This window comes from Kryptolebias marmoratus, linkage group LG18 (assembly GCF_001649575.2).
Source record: "Kryptolebias marmoratus isolate JLee-2015 linkage group LG18, ASM164957v2, whole genome shotgun sequence".
In the NCBI taxonomy this organism is placed as follows: Eukaryota; Metazoa; Chordata; class Actinopteri; order Cyprinodontiformes; family Rivulidae; genus Kryptolebias; species Kryptolebias marmoratus.
The window spans coordinates 18,736,946-18,752,886 of NC_051447.1; the positions used below are offsets into that span (position 1 = coordinate 18,736,946).

A 15,941-nucleotide genomic window follows, 5' to 3' on the forward strand; every position below is an offset into this window, starting at 1 on the left:
AACCAGTTTCCTCCCCAGCTGCAGCTGTTTTGCACGTCCTGCAGTGTAATCATGGAACATAAACGCATCGACAAACACTTTGTGTCTGCAAAACATGTGAGGAGAGCTGCAGACCAGGGACAATCCAGAAATGCTCATGAATGTCAGTGTAGAAGCTATCAAAGTTCTCAAATAAAGCACCTTTTGAGAATGTCAATGTTTGTTGGGAATTATCTTACAGAACTAGGAAGGATTTTAGGAAAATGTCCCACGAAATCCTGGAGGGATTCTGATTTAATGGGGAATCCCTTCCTGGCTCTTTGGGATCACAGGTATTTTTAAATGTGGCCTATCGGATGTTTTTGTGTTCTGACGCCCTCTCCTCCAGATAATTCCTCCTGTAAAGTTTTGCGTCTGCGTTGGGGGTCTCCTTCCAGTCGGACGTGCCCAGAAAAACCTCCAAACCGAGGCGTCCAGGAGACGCCCGAACTCCCTCCGTCGCCTCGTTTTCGGCGAGGAGAAGCAGCGGCTCTACACTGATCTCCGAGGCCCTCGCTCATGTCAGCCGCTCGGATCGGAGGTTTTGCTCGATCACGACCGAAGGCGAGAGCTGGAACATCAGGAAACAAAACCCCCCAATCTGTCTTTTTATTTCCTGCATGATCCTCAAACACCTTCAGAGACTCAGCCCCTGATCCACCTTTTACTTTTAACCCTAAAATGCAACATGGCCGTCTCTGGTTCAGTTTTGGTTCAACATGGCTCCATGTACTCAGTAAATACCCAGTATGTACCTGGTAAGTACAAACTATGTACCCAATAAATACAGATATATACCTGATAAGTACCAGGTATGTACCCGGTAACAGGCGATAATCAATTTTACTCCAAAACCTCATTCCTCCTCTGTTTAGTGTCTCCAGCACCACACCCTCAGAGTCGGTTTAATGCATCAGTAAGAGGATTTTTTAGACTAGTGCATGTACTTTTTACCACACCCCTTCAAAACAAGAGTCTGATTCCTGCAGGAAAGGGTTTTTTTGTGTGTTAATGGTTTGTTTCTCCAATAAGCTTCTTGGAAGTGGATTAAAAGAGAACTCGCTTCCTTTCTTTTATCTGTTGATTCTGGCGCTTGTGAAGGGATAATGGACACGATCAGAGCGGCGTGTCAGCCGGGCTCGTACTGTCGGGACCTGTCAGTAGACGCAGCGTTTACGCCCTCGAGCTGCTCCTTCGCATCCAGACCCGAAGCGAGCGCCGGGACGACAGCAGCTGCCTGCCTCAGAACTTGGCCCGAACGCGTTCCGTTTCTGTTTTTATTAAGCCGTTATCTTTTTGGACGCTTGCACAGAGATAAGCCTCCTGATTGGTTTTTGGAGAGGCGAGTGCAGCTCTGAGCAGAACGGCTCATTTTCTGCGTAATTAAAATGGTCCGGCCTCCACCAGCTCCTGAAGTCCTTAAAACGTACAAAACCACCCAACAGACTCGTCATTATTAAACAAAAATGAAGTCAAACAGAAAAAAGCTGTTTATAATAAAGACCACTCTGACCCAGCAGGTTGTAGAACCTCATCCTCAGTGGGTTCCTGGTTGTGGAGGAGCTGTGGCCCACTCTTCTTTCCATCTGTTTGTTTGCAGCTGTTTGTGTTGTTTGGACCAATTATTATTAGTGTTTTAATTAAATTCAAACTAAGAAAACTTAGTTTTCAGGGGAGAAAAGGCTGTAATCTGCTGACTGCTGTCAGTAAACTGGTTAGCACGAGCTGAATTGACCAGACCCTCCAGGATTTTGCGATGTTGCGATCGCAACTATTAACGTAAAATCAAGCAAACCTCGTGAAATCGCAACTTTTTGCAACTTTGCCCAAAACACCGCAACTTTAACCCAATATTTATTGTTTCTGAAGTGATTCGCCACCGTTTCTGCGGTCTAGTCTCTTCTTTGTGGGTTTGTGTAGCGTGGAATACAAAATAACCCCAAATAACTCAGGAAGAAGACACGTGACGTCACTTCCTGCAGACCAGGGACAATCCAGAAATGCTCATGAATGTCAGTTTAGAAGCTATCAAAGTTCTCAAATAAAGCACCTTTTGAGAATGTCAATGTCAATTATCTTACAAAACTAGGAAGGATTTTTGGTTTATAGATTAAAAGTTATGGTTGTTTATTGATTTTAGAAAAAAAAAATCACAATTTTTAGGAAAATGCCCCGGGAAATCCTGGAGGGACTGATTGACGCCTGCGTTTTATTTTAACTCTTATTAAACTGTGTGGAGGGGAAAAACAAAATATAAATGTGACAAAACCCACAGCTCCAAGTCAAAGTTAGCTTTTAGCATTAGCTTCACATCAAAGAGCAATTTTAGTTTTACTAGAAAGAAAACATTTTAGCTTCGAACTCGTCTCACTTTAACGTGTCTGCCTTACATGCCTAAGACTTTTTAAGCTGCGTAGCTGTAAAAAAAACTAACGTTACACTTATTTATTTAAAAAAAAATGCTGAAACCAAACTTATTTAGAGACATGAAGCTCAGCCGGTGTTTTGCTACGGTTAGCATGAGGCTAAAAGGTTAGCTTGTGTCACGACAGGAACCGGCGGGTTAAAAAGATGGATGCCTGTGTGAAAGTTTGAATAAAAACTGGAGAATTTAATTTAAACGGTGACATTTGTGTCTGCAGGTGACGACCCCTACGACCCCGACCTTCCCCGTGGTCGTCAAGATGGGCCACGCTCACGCTGGGATGGGCAAGGTGAGCCGATGTTGTTCTTTCACCCCAAACCCTGTCTTCGCTATGATCAAGGCACTAAATGCAGCTGAAGGTCATTTTAGTTGTGGAGGACCTGCAGGAAACCTAAACGCCGCTCGGTTGGAGTTTCCGCAGACTCCCTCCGTCTCCCGGTGAACCAGGCGGCGACACAAGGAGACAAATAACCGTTTCATCCTGAGAAACGCCAAAGTTTGTCAAAAATGCAGTAGAAAAACGGAGGTGTCAGAGCTAAAATAAGCAGAAAAGAAGTAAAACGCTAACCAAGAGCTAAATGTAGCAAAAGGCTAGCTGAGGCTAAATGTAGCAAAACATTAGCTAGGAACTAGAAATAGCAAATTGCTAGTTAAAAGCACTAAAAGGCTAGCTAAAAAGAGAAAAGAAGGCATAAAAGGAGCGAGTATTCTGACGCAGATTCCAATCAGATCAATGTTTCTGAAGGAAAAAACACAAATTGATGTTTTTCTGCGAGGGGAAATTGTTGCACTTAAAGTTTAACGTGTTGAAGAGTAAAAAAGTTAAAAAAAAACAAAAGTCCCAGCAGCCGTCTCCTGAATGAGCGGAACGTTTTGATGTATGAACGGCTAAAATGGTGCAAAGTATGCAGAAGTACTTGGATGGTAAAAGTATCAGGTGGTAAAGTTCTTGGTTTCCAAGCCGACAATCACTGTTTTCTGTTTCTGCTGCTCTTACACAAGTTTTACCCCACAAAAAATCAACTCAAATCAATAAATCTGTGAAGTCTGATTGCACAGCAGACAGTTTCCACCTTTTAAAAGCTTGTTTTGAGTGAATTCGTGTCGCTTCTTGGTGTGAAAATCCGCTTTTCTCCGTCCCGTCGTTGCGTCTCTTTTTTCCCTCGCCTGTCTGGATGGGTTTGGTTTCCTGTCCGCGGCCCAGACCTGCTGTAGAATATCCCACAGGGCTCAGGGGGAACTTGGACGTACTTGTTAGGCAGGACCTGCTTTAACCCCTCTGTAGTATTTAGGTCACTGCTGTTTTGATCCCTTTTCACCAAAAAAACCTGGAACATTTTAAGGGGGAAACTTTGTGCCGACATTAAAAGGGCTTTTATTAAAACACTAAAGGAAGAAGGTAAAGCAGACAAAAACATCATGTCCTGACTTCTACTGTGTTGTGTTTAATAAAGCTTTTAGGAGCTAATTTGTGAAACCAAGTGATTTATGTGGGTTTTAACAAAGTTATGACCCATCAAAGTGACAACAGTGTTTATTGGACCAAACTAGCCCTTAAAGTTGCCCGCCCTTTGTTTAAGCATCCAACTTTTACAGTTTTGGTAACTTTCTCACTCTGGCTTTGTTTGTTTTCCTGCTGTTGTTTCTGTTTTTTGTTTTTTTTTACTGGATGGACTTTGTTCCACCCAAAGTCCTGCGACTTGGACGGCGGATTAGAAGGTTTAGGTTTTCGCTCTCTGAACCGTTGCCATGAGGAAACTTTCGTAAACACAGCTCAGATGTTTACTGCTCGGCGCTCGGCCTGCTTTCAGACTTCAAACCCCCCCTTTTTTATATAAATGCAGTACAAATAAAAAGAGTAGAAACTCACTTGGAATTAAACTTTGATTCAGAAACATTTGTAGTACAGTTTATAGTCTCATAAACACCAAAGGTATTCACTCTGTTTTGTTGTCTTAAAACCTGAAATTTCAATGAGATTTGAAGATTCAAATGTGTCAAATGATCTTAAAATCAGCTCAGAGATCCTGAGCTGGACTCAGGTCTGGGGCCTTCAGCTTGTTCTCTTTAAACAGGAAGTTGAACCTCCATCCCAGGACTCCAACACGTCCTCCTCAACAGTTTCTCTGTATTTTCCATCCATGTTTCCTCCGGTTTCTTAGTCCCTTCCAATGGAAGCATGATGCTGCCACTGCCGTGCTTTCTCAGGTTTGCACCTTGATGAGGGTTTGGGAAGCCTCTAATTCGCCTTTTTTTGCCTTTTTTTCCTGCCGCTCTTCCACGAAGCTCAGCTCTGAGCAGCTTCTCGTGGACCCGTGGACAGGTCCTCCCATCTCCCGGCTCCATCAGGGTTATCTTTAACCTCCTGGATGTTTCTCTGATGAGCCCTCCTGACCCGGTCCATGGGTTTGGGTGGTCGACCGTCTCCAGCTGCGATGACATCATCTTTCCATTTCCTAATATTGGATTGGATGTTCATGGTCCTGGAATATATTTCTTTTAAATATCTCATCATGATCTGCATTCTCCACAACTTTTCCTGACCTGTGTGGAAGGTTCCTTGGTCTTCATGATGTCTCCTGCTTGGTGGACGTCCTTAGTCCTTAGATGTGTTGATTCTGAGGGATATCAGAGCAGATGTATATTTACTGAGATCCTCTAAATCACCTAATTCTGTGGCTTCTGAAGGTGCCGGTTGGGTCTTATTATTATTTAAAACCAGCTGTTTTTTCCTCTGTAACCTTCCTTAAAATGGATTTTCAGGCTGGAAGTCAACAAATTAGAAAAACCAACTGTTGGCACATTGCCATCACTTGGTAATAAATAATAATAATAATAATAATAATGGTTGCTAACTGGGAACATAACCTAAAAGTGATGTTATGTTTCCTCTTTGACAATAAAACAGCTAATTATTATTATAATCACTAATCTGAGGTTTTTATTCTTATTTATTGTTCCCATTTGAGGTCTTACATCAACGTTTTTCATTGAAAACAGGAATATTATTACAGATATATGTAATAAAGTAAAAGGTTTATTGAAAATCGCTTGAATTTGTTTGGCCGGACGTTTTCGGCGTTGAGTAGCTGCCGCTGCATCATTTCCCCTCAGTCTGTGTTTACAGTCTGCAGTCTAATGACTCGATGGTGACGTAGTTCAAAGCCGCCTCTGGCACCGTTTCCACCCAGGGACCCTTCATTATCCGGCCCGCGTACAAGTGTGAGATTCCTGTGGGATTGGAAGTGGCCGTTTCGCTTTGTAATTAGCCGCTCGCTAACAAGTGGCGTCTCTCCTGCAGATTAAAGTGGAAAACCAACAGGATTTCCAGGACATCACCAGTGTGGTGGCTCTGGCTGGGACCTACGCCACCACCGAACCCTACGTCCAGTCCAAATACGACATCCGCATCCAGAAGATCGGCAGCAACTACAAGGCATACATGTAGGTTGTTTCACACCAGGAGCATCTCCAGTTTGGTTTTTACCAAACACATACAAACCTGCTTAAACTCGATGTTTTGATGGGGCGTTTTTGGCCATTTTTTACATACAATTGCGATTTGAAGTTTACACCCATTCATCATGGACATTCATGCCCAATTCAATAAATTTAATAACAAGAATTGGATGCAAAGGTTTGAATTTATTGTGGATTTTCTCTAAATCACACAGAGGCAAAGTTAAAGACATAATACTCTAATATTTAGTTAAATGTACCGTAGCCAGTCGCACCTGGACCACAGCTTTTTGGATCCATCAACAAGCTTATCCAATCAGAAACCAGTTCTGAGGATTTATCCAATCAGGAACCGGTTCTGAGGATTTATCCAATCAGAAACCGGTTCAGAGGATCCATCCAGTCAGGAACCGGTTCAGAGGATTCATCCGATCAGGAACCGGTTCCGAGGATTCGTCCAGTCAGGAACCGGTTCTGAGAATCCATCCAGTCAGGAACCGGTTCCGAGGATTCGTCCAGTCAGGAACCGGTTCCGAGGATTCGTCCAATCGGGAACCGGTTCCGAGGATTCGTCCAGTCGGGAACCGGTTCCGAGGATTCGTCCAATCGGGAACCGGTTCCGAGGATTCGTCCAGTCGGGAACCGGTTCCGAGGATCCGTCCAGTCAGGAACCGGTTCCGAGGATCCGTCCAGTCAGGAACCGGTTCCGAGGATTCGTCCAGTCAGGAACCAGTTCCGAGGATTCGTCCAATTAGGAACCGGTTCTGAGGTTTTATCCAATCAGGAACTGGTTCTGAGAATCCATCCAGTCAGGAACCGGTTCTGAGGATTCATCTGGTCAGGAACCGGTTCTGGTCTGTGTTTGGGATCATGGTCTCATTGAAGAACCCAACAAGTTTCTCAGTTGTTGTTTGTTTTAGGTGCAGTTGAAGAAGTTGGAGGTAATCCTTTATACTACCTACTTTTTTGCCGCAGCATGATTCTACCACCGCCATGCTTGACAGTTAGTACAACGTTAAAGGACATTCTTGAACCTTATGCACCACTTGTTGACAGATTTAGCTGGATGTGAGAGAGAGCGCTCAGCAGAACTGGTCGAGCGTGACCAGTACGAGTTAACACCCTCTTAATTTCCGTGTTCCTGTGTCCTAACTTCTGCACGAGGAAAATTAGGGGAACAACTTGAGCTTATCTGATTTTTCTTTTTTCCCCCCGCAGCGTCACGGTGAAAGCATTTTTGAAACAGATTTTAGGTGCGGATGGCAATCGCACTCTGATAGACGTGAGATAGCGTCTTATTCTTTTTCCTTTTTTGGGTTTCAGGAGAACTTCCATTTCTGGCAACTGGAAGGCTAACACTGGTTCTGCCATGTTGGAACAGATTGCAATGACAGACAGGTGAGCTGGTCCTTCAATCCCACCTATTAATAGTGTTTACCCTTTAATCTGCGTCACTTCTGGGTTTACTTTTAGCTCGTGATGACTTACTTTTACAGGCATCGGTTTTCCAAGAACTGGGTGTTTAAGTGCTGTTTTTTTCCAGATATCGTTTGTGGGTGGACTCCTGCGCCGAGATGTTTGGTGGCCTCGACATCTGTGCTGTGAAGGCTGTCCACGGAAAAGACGGCAACGACTATATCATCGAGGTCGGTGTGTTTTTGGATAGCAAATCAAAAAAGGATTCCATCTGTTTCACCGATAAAAGCCGGGGTCCAAGTCGTGCTCCGATGATGGAGAAAGCCTTGACAGAACGATTAGTTCGTAGACCAAACAGCGGTTGACTCACTCTGTCTGCAAACACAATCCACTGGTCGGCTGAAGTTGTATTTTTGCAGTTTGTGACCAGACTCAACAAACGCGGTTCGATGTTTGGGGTTTTGTTTCCCCCCCGAATGTACGCCCGTAACGCTGACGGGTTTGAAGTTTTCCACCGCTGCTGAACGTAAACACGCCGCAGCGTTTAACACGTACAACAGCTCCGGTTCGTGTGCCGAGTTAACGAGAAACGTCTGCTTCGTTTATGCAGCGAAAAAGTGGTTTTTCACCTAAATTTACGGAGTACTTTGTTTTAAAAAAACAGCTGAAAAACCAGGAAAAAGGGAAAAATAACAAACAAATTAAAGGCCAGAGTTTAAACTAACATGTTAAAATTACATCTGTTAAACTTTAAACAAGTTATATGTGATTTCACCACACCAAATCTTACCCTGATATCTGTAAATCTGACCGAGTTATCGTTATTTGTGTTTGCTACGGAGAGGTTAGCTGTGGCAGCCATCTTGAACTGTGTCGACTTTAAAGATTAGTGATTTTTTACTATTTACTAAACATTTCATTTAAATCTGTCCAATGGTTCACGAGATATTTTGCTAATAAACAAATAAAGAAATGGGCAAAACCATTATATTTTATGTTTTTACATATAATGGCAATAAAACCCTTATTTAGTAAAATAAATAAAAACATACAATACGAACAATGGGCTTAAAATAACAGGAATTCTGTTTAATTATGTTTTATTATAAATTTAAGTAAAAATCATGGATAGTTAATTGGTATTGTGACAGAGTAACACTGTAAAACCACTACAATAGAGCCGTTTTTACCAGTTTTTCGATCCTGTCGCCGTTACAAAGCTGAATAACTCTGAGCTGAATTTTTTTTGCAAAGCTAAAATCGTTTTTTTATCAGTTTTTTGTTGTGTCGTTAATATTTCAGCTGTTTCCTTTGAATTCCTGTCTGTCAGTTTGTTTGTTTTTAAAACATAAACATGTATAAATCAGTTTTAGTAGGCCTAAAATCACAAGCAGCTTTTATATTTTAGCAAACAAAGTGTAAGCTAGCTTAGCATTAGCATTAGCATTAGCATTAGCGTTAGCTGCTAACCTTTTCATCACAAAGCTCAGTCAGAAAACCGGAATAACAGAAGATATTATGGTTTCATCTGAAAAAATAACAGAAAAAAGACAAAAACAAACCTAAATATTGGTGTCTTAAAAGTCCTTTACAAGTTAAAGCTAATACCGTGTTTGTTAGCTTTGTTAGCTTTTAGCTGTTCCTACGCTGGTTGCTCCATCCTTGAAAAATCTAAAACAGTTTCTGCAGCTTTAAATATGAAATAAAAAAGAAAAATATCCCCTCTTATTATCTTGAATTACCGTCTACAAGTTTTTTTCTTAAACAAAAACATGTATAAATCAGTTTTAGTAGGCCTAAAATCACAAGCAGGCTTCATATTTTAGCGAACAAAGTCTAAGCTAGCTTAGCATTAGCATTAGCATTAGCTGCTAACGTCTGCATTGCATGGAAATAAAGCTCAGTCAGAAAACCTGAATAACAAACAACATAAAGGTTTGACCTGGAAAAATAACAGAAAAAAGACAAAAACAGACCTAAATATTAGTTAAAGCTAATGTCGTGTCTGTTAGCTTTGTTAGCTTTTAGCCGTTTCTGCGCTGGTTGTTCCGTCCTTGAAAATCTAAAACAGTTTCTGCAGCTTTAAATATGAAATAAAGAGGAAAAATAGCCACTCTTATTATCTTGAATTACCGTCTACAAGTTTGTTTTTACGAAGTTTTCAACCGTATTTACCGCAGAGATCGCACAAATACGGTTTTACGCCTTCAGAGTCCAAAAAAAACAGCTGAAATTAGGGACTAAAGATTTGTTGTTCACATTTCTGACAGTGTGCTTTTAGTAGCGCTGCAGCTTTATTCCTATATGACATAATTAGAAATGTTCAGACATGTTTATCAAACAGTCAGCAGAAAGGCCTGACAGTGACGATGAAGGACAAATGACGCCGGAGGTTATTTGGGGTATTTTTCCTTTTAAAGATTACGCCCGGGGGAGAAATAAAAGACAAACAGATATGTGTAATCAGTTTTGTTTTTAGAACAAGTTCCTTTGGCCTGAAATCGGAGGAAACAGGCCTCTCCGGAGCATCTGAAGGCTGGGAGCATGTCGTCACCCTCCTGTTTGTGATGGGTGAGGTCAGCTGGGAAGAAATGAGACTTTTTTCTTTTTTTTTGTTGTTTTTAGACTCAGATTTATCTCAGGAAATATCTGGAAGCTCCCCAGAGATGTTAGTCCCAGGACAGAGAATTCAGAGCCTGGGTTTGGGTCTTCGTCCTCTTCGTCTCTCAGCTCCCGATGCGATTTAATTAACTGCGTCAGAGCCGTCGGCCCATTTCAGTTCGGGGACAAAGACAACAGCCGCGGCACCTCTCCCTAATGAAAAGTAACGAGCTGCTCAGAATCACTTTATTGACTCCTGATGAAACGCGAAGTGAACTCCAGCTCGGTGGCGTTTCGGCGCCGCAGACGGTTTTCCCACAACGTGAGAGAGATACAACACAGAACCAAATACAGAAATAAAAACATCAATCAGGTAATTTTAGCTAGTAAGATTATTATAACTATAACAGGAAATTTGAGTAAACTAACAATCTGTAAGTCGGTCAGTGATGTATAACCTAATAGATGAGGGGTGTCAAACCCAGTGACGCAAGGGGGCCAAAATTAAAAATTTGGTCCTAGCCAAGGCCCAATCACGATCAATATTTATTAAAAATTACATAAATTAATTGGTTTTAGATGCATTATGTCAAATCATTCATATAGAAATATCAATGACCTTTTCCCAGTTACAGATTATACAGAATTTAGAGCAAACAGACTTTAATGAACACAGACAAATAGATCAAACTTCAAGAAGCTCATCATTAGCTGTCATTTCTTACGCCTCACTCAGCTTTTAAATGAAGTTTTTAACATTAAAACAGATTTTTCAACAAAAACCTGATCTTACAGAAATTAAAACTATATATTGTTGGCTTCTAAGTCACTGTCAGAGAAAACTTCAGTTTTTTTAAGCAAAATAAGATCAGAGACTCGATCTGAACCAGACTAGAGGGCCGGATGAAATGTTACAGAGGGCCGGATCTGGCCCGCGGGCCTTCAGTTTGACACATGTGTAATAGACCATTTAAACATAAATAGACTTTCCTCTAAGAGGAAGCATTTAAACAGCTAACAGATAAAAATAATAATGATAATTATAACACAAAGCTGTTCAGTCATCTATAAATTAATGGGAGTATTTTAAAGTCTGTTTTTTAACTTGGATAAAAAGTTTCATCCAAGAGGAAATATTAAAGTTGATACAGTGATAACAGGTCTTAGTAGACCTTTTGAATATGAATCGGTTTTCCTCTTAGAGAAGCGTTAATAAGACAAATCTATTAAATGAGCTCCGAAAAAGGTTAAAAAACTAAAAACAACTGGAACGTTTCGCTTCTCATCAGTGTGGAGTTGAGCTTTTAAAGCTGAGATGTGATGTAAGCTGGACAGCTTGCAGATTGTTCTCACTCTCCTAACAACAGAGGCCCGTTCTGCTCCAAATGGGTTTGTTCTCACACAATTGCTTTTTCTTTCTATTAAAAGCGTTCCAGATGGTGTGTGTTTAATAACGCCACCTCGGTGCATCGTGGGCTTCACGCCACTCCGTACGAGCGCGACATCGGTCTATAAAAAGACAACCGGCGTTAACGAACAATGTGACGGCCATGCCGCGTGGTGGTTTTCCTGTCAGCAGGACGTGACTTTTCTTACAGGAAGGGAATTATTAGTAGATATTCCTTCAAGCTTGGCTCAAAAACAAACAAGTAAAAGAGTCAGACGTGAATCCAGAGGAGAGAAAACGTGCTGCTCCCTGCAGAGCAGCTGTGTTTTTCGTTTTAAATGAGTTTTTCCCGCAGAGCGGACAGGGTTCTGCTCGGCAAACGTGCAGCAGCAGCTCCGCCCCGCCCGCCCACCGCACGCCGTTTGAAGTGGGGCCCGGCCGACGGCTCGCCAGCGGTTCTGCTCGGGCCCGTGTGGGAATGACTCGGCGCCGCTCCCCCTTCCTCATCGTGAAGTCTGCAGAATCTGCTGCCTGTTAGGAGCCGTTCAACGTCTTCCTAAAACCTCAACAACCACCTGACCTCCCCTTTGGTCCTTAGCTATTGATGCTGCCATAAGAGCGGGAAAATTATGTTTGTCTGTGTTAGCAAAATATCTCCTGAACATAGCCTGCACCGTTTTTAGAAAAGGTTTAAAATAAGGTCAGTTCTGCAGACTCTGGCTGGGTTATTTAGGGGGGAACAAAAAAAATATATTTATAATTTAATCTTGCTTTGATGAATGAAAGGCTAGTTAAAATTAGAGCTAGCAGAACGGTAGGTAAAAGCTAAAAGCATCAAAGGCTAGCTGGAAGCTAAATATACGTAAAGGCTAGTTAAAATTAGAGCTAGCGGAACGGTAGGTAAAAGCTAAAAGCATCAAAGGCTAGCTAGAAGCTAAATATACCTAAAGGCTAGTTAAAATTAGAGCTAGCGGAACGGTAGGTAAAAGCTAAAAGCATCAAAGGCTAGCTGGAAGCTAAATATACGTAAAGGCTAGTTAAAATTAGAGCTAGCGGAACGGTAGGTAAAAGCTAAAAGCATCAAAGGCTAGCTAGAAGCTAAATATACCTAAAGGCTAGTTAAAATTAGAGCTAGCAGAATGGTAGGTAAAAGCTAAAAGCTAAAGGTAGCATCATAAGACAAGAACAGGCAGTTTGCTGAGGCAGATTTCAGACCAACAGTGTTTTTGTGTTTCTAATTAAATTAAATCAGTTTGAAAAGTCCCAGCCGCCGTCTCCTGAATGGGCCGATTGTTGAACGTACGGACGGCCAAATATGCAGAAGTCGGGGGGGGGAATAAAAGCCAGGGAAACAGCGGCGGGAATGTCGGGAGCGTGGCCGCTCGTCTGTGCGTTTGGTGAACCGTTCACAGGGTCTGCAGCCACGCTCCCGCCACCGGCGTGAGGACGGCGAAACGTGATTAAACCGGTTCAGTTTGTCGAAACAAAAGGAGTTTGTCTCCTTCGGTTCACGGGAATCGGTTTTATAAAAAAAGCAGCCCGTTGAAGTAAGCGGCTGTTTGCATGGGAACATGTCGAGCAGCCAATCCCATCCGGTAGTTAACTGGATTTAAAGCCTGCAGACGGCTGTGGAGCTTCTATCCTCTGACCTCAGCTGCATCGGCCAACATGTGACCTGACAAACATGACTCAGCGGTTTTTCTTTTTGGCCGTCCGGGCTCTGAGCGCATCACGTATGCAACCCCGCCATCTGGTGGAGGGACGCTGACATTTCAGGTGAGCATCCCTGTTTCCTGTGTGCAGGTGATGGACAGCTCCATGCCTCTGATCGGGGAGCACGTGGAGGAGGACAAACAGCTGATCACGGAGCTGGTCGTCAATAAGATGGCCCAGGTGCTGCTGGGGGTTTCCACGCCTCAGCCTTCCGCCGTCAAGGTACGAATACAAACAACAGACTTCGACTCTGTGGTTGTATGTTAATGGAGACCGTCTTCGAGGTGTAATTAAGACTCAAATCAGCGGTTAAATTTATAAACCAGGTAAAGAAGAATTCATCAAACATTGATGACCTCAAACCCCAATTAAACCCTCAGACAGAATCATGGAAACGTGACTAAAACGCAACAAATCCAATCCCAAATGAGATGGATAACAGGGTTGGCGGTACGAGTCCGCTGCTGGTCCCAGGTCAGTAGGGTCTACAGGCAGTGTTTGGACATTATCGTCCTGTTGTCCCAAACTGAAGCCGAGTTATCTCCGTTTACGAGCGCTGCCATGTTGGGTTTTTGGAACCAGAGTCTGTGCAGCTGGGATGTGGGGCCATAAGCCCCGCCTACTCCCCCATTCACTCAGTCATGGTGTTTTTTTTACAACTAATCAAAAATGACACATTAGTCTATTTATTCACACCCTTCAATTTGGGGAATCAGCTGATCGGAAACAGGATGTTTGGGGTTCTGGGATTCTTGGTGATCCTGCTGTGGCGTGACGAAAATCTCCACAACCTCAGGCAGCCATTGGATCCGACTCTGATCTGCTGGAGGATTTGTTCCCACGATGGAACTGCCCACCCGTACCAAACTCTGCCTTGGTGTCCGTTGTAGACGTGGCAGCTCCTTGCAAATCCAATCATTTGCACAACCATTGCTGGTCTATTTGTGGACTAAATTACACCCAAATCGGACCGTTCCTTCTTTGTGTTTGGTAATGAGTTTGTATCTGCGACCATCCCAGCCCCAAAGTGACTGAAAACCACTACTTCCTCCTTACTGAACCTTAAATAAGCAACCTAATCTCTGTCAAACATATGTTAGTTCTTTTTCCCCCTGGAGGTAAAACCTAATTGTGTCTCTCTCTGTATCCCTTCAGACCACGCAGCCCAGACGAGGTACGACCGCTCCCCGTTTGTCTTTTCGCCGTCGCCGAGGCGGAGTCTGTCCCCGTTAACGTGTGGCGTTTCCGTCCCGCAGGAGGACACCGCTCTGCTTCGGCCTCCCCGTCGCAGTCGGCCCAGGGGTCTCCTCAGAGGGCCCGCTCGGCCAGCACCTCCCCCAGCCAGGCCTTCCAGCCCGGCCCCATCCCCGCTGCCTCCGGGCCCGGAGCTCAGAAACAGTCGCCGCAGCTCAAGTGAGTTCGGAGCGGAGGTCTCTCTGAAGAAGTCTGGATGTTGTGTAAAACAACAGTGGAACAGTAGACATGTCAAATGTTGAAGCTAAGAATTTGTTTTAAGATAAAAATAAGGTAATTTTGAATTTATTGGCAGCAGAAAATCTCAAACAATGGGAGGGGGGGCGAGGAAAGGATGTAAACGTAAGAGGGTCAAATAAAAAAGCAACTAATTAGATTAAAATAATGAAACAAATTCAGAATAATGTTATAAATTTAAACACTGGGAAGATGTTGAATATTCCATCATTCAGAGTTCATAACAACAGATTTCTCTGAGGTCAAAGGTCAAGGCTGGTTCTGCTCAGGAACACTGTCTGTAAACACAGTTCACCGTGCCGTCCACAAACGCTGCTTAAAGCTCTATCAGGCAAAGAAGAAGCCAGATGTGAACAGATGTGTCTCCTCTGGACCAAAGAGGAGAACTGTTCTGAGGTCCAGCCTGCCTCTCTGATGGTATGGGGGTGCATTAGTCCAGTTTTTAAAGCAACATCTGCTCCCATCCAGGACTTTTGGACAGACAACCTCAGGTCCAGATGTTAAAGGAAGAGGAGAACCTGGACCTGTTGCTGCCATTAAATTTAAAATTACCTAATTTTTCTCAACAAAAAATGGTTCAGTTTCTTCGTTTCTACATTTGATGTGATGTGAGTAAAACACGAGTTTGTGAGGTTTTCAGATTCTGTTTTTTATTCACGTTTTAAACGATGCTCCAACTTGTTTTTGGTTCTCCGCGCAGCAAGTCGCAGTCACTGACCAACACCTTCACGGAGACGTTACGGGGCAACCTGACCGACGACGAGGCCAAGGCCGAGACCATCCGCAGCCTCAGGCAGTCCTTCGCCAGCCTCTTCTCTGACTAGAAGCCATCAGGTCAAAGAGCAAAAACAAAACAAGCTTCATCTGTTCTCGACTTTTTCTCTTCTCTGAGCCTCAGTTTTGTGTTTCTTCTCTGTATTTGTGGGATTTTTCCATCTGGTTCAACCTCAGATCTTTAATGAATCTATCACTGGAAAGGCCAATCCTGTTCGGGATTCAAAATGATTTAAAATGTCCCTTTACGTCAGAGGGGTCCAATCCTGGTCCTGGAGGACCGCTGTCCTGCAGGTTTTAGATGTTTCTCTGCTGTGACTCACCTGATCTGAGTGACTGAGTGATTAACCAATCCCTCCAGGATTTCGTGAGGCATTTTTTGTGATTGTTGCGGCTAAAATGCCTGATTTCGTGGGGCGCTTTCCTAAAAGTTCCATTTTTTTTTACTAAAATCAATTAAAAACCCTAACTTTTAATCTATAAACCAAAAATCCTTCCTAGTTTTGTAAGATAATTTCCAACAAACATTGACATTCTCAAAAGGTGCTTTATTTGAGAACTTTGATAGCTTCTAAACTGACATTCATGAGCATTTCTGGATTGTCCCTGGTCTGCAGCTCTCCTCACATGTTTTGCAGACACAAAGTGTTTGTCGAT

General features: G+C 43.0%; 1 protein-coding gene across 1 annotated transcript in view; it reads left to right on the forward strand.

Annotated features, from left to right (window-relative positions):
* The window catches only part of LOC108250921 (synapsin-3), a gene marked incomplete at its 5' end in the record, with an annotated part of 86,268 nt that extends 70,662 nt beyond the window's left edge, over positions 1–15,606 (forward strand). The window contains 8 exon segments of the mRNA XM_037981160.1: positions 2,661–2,732; positions 5,745–5,887; positions 7,226–7,300; positions 7,446–7,548; positions 13,110–13,241; positions 14,175–14,193; positions 14,276–14,432; positions 15,211–15,606. Of these exon segments, the coding sequence (XP_037837088.1) occupies positions 2,661–2,732; positions 5,745–5,887; positions 7,226–7,300; positions 7,446–7,548; positions 13,110–13,241; positions 14,175–14,193; positions 14,276–14,432; positions 15,211–15,334 (825 nt within the window).
* Positions 15,607–15,941: the final 335 nt, after the last annotated feature.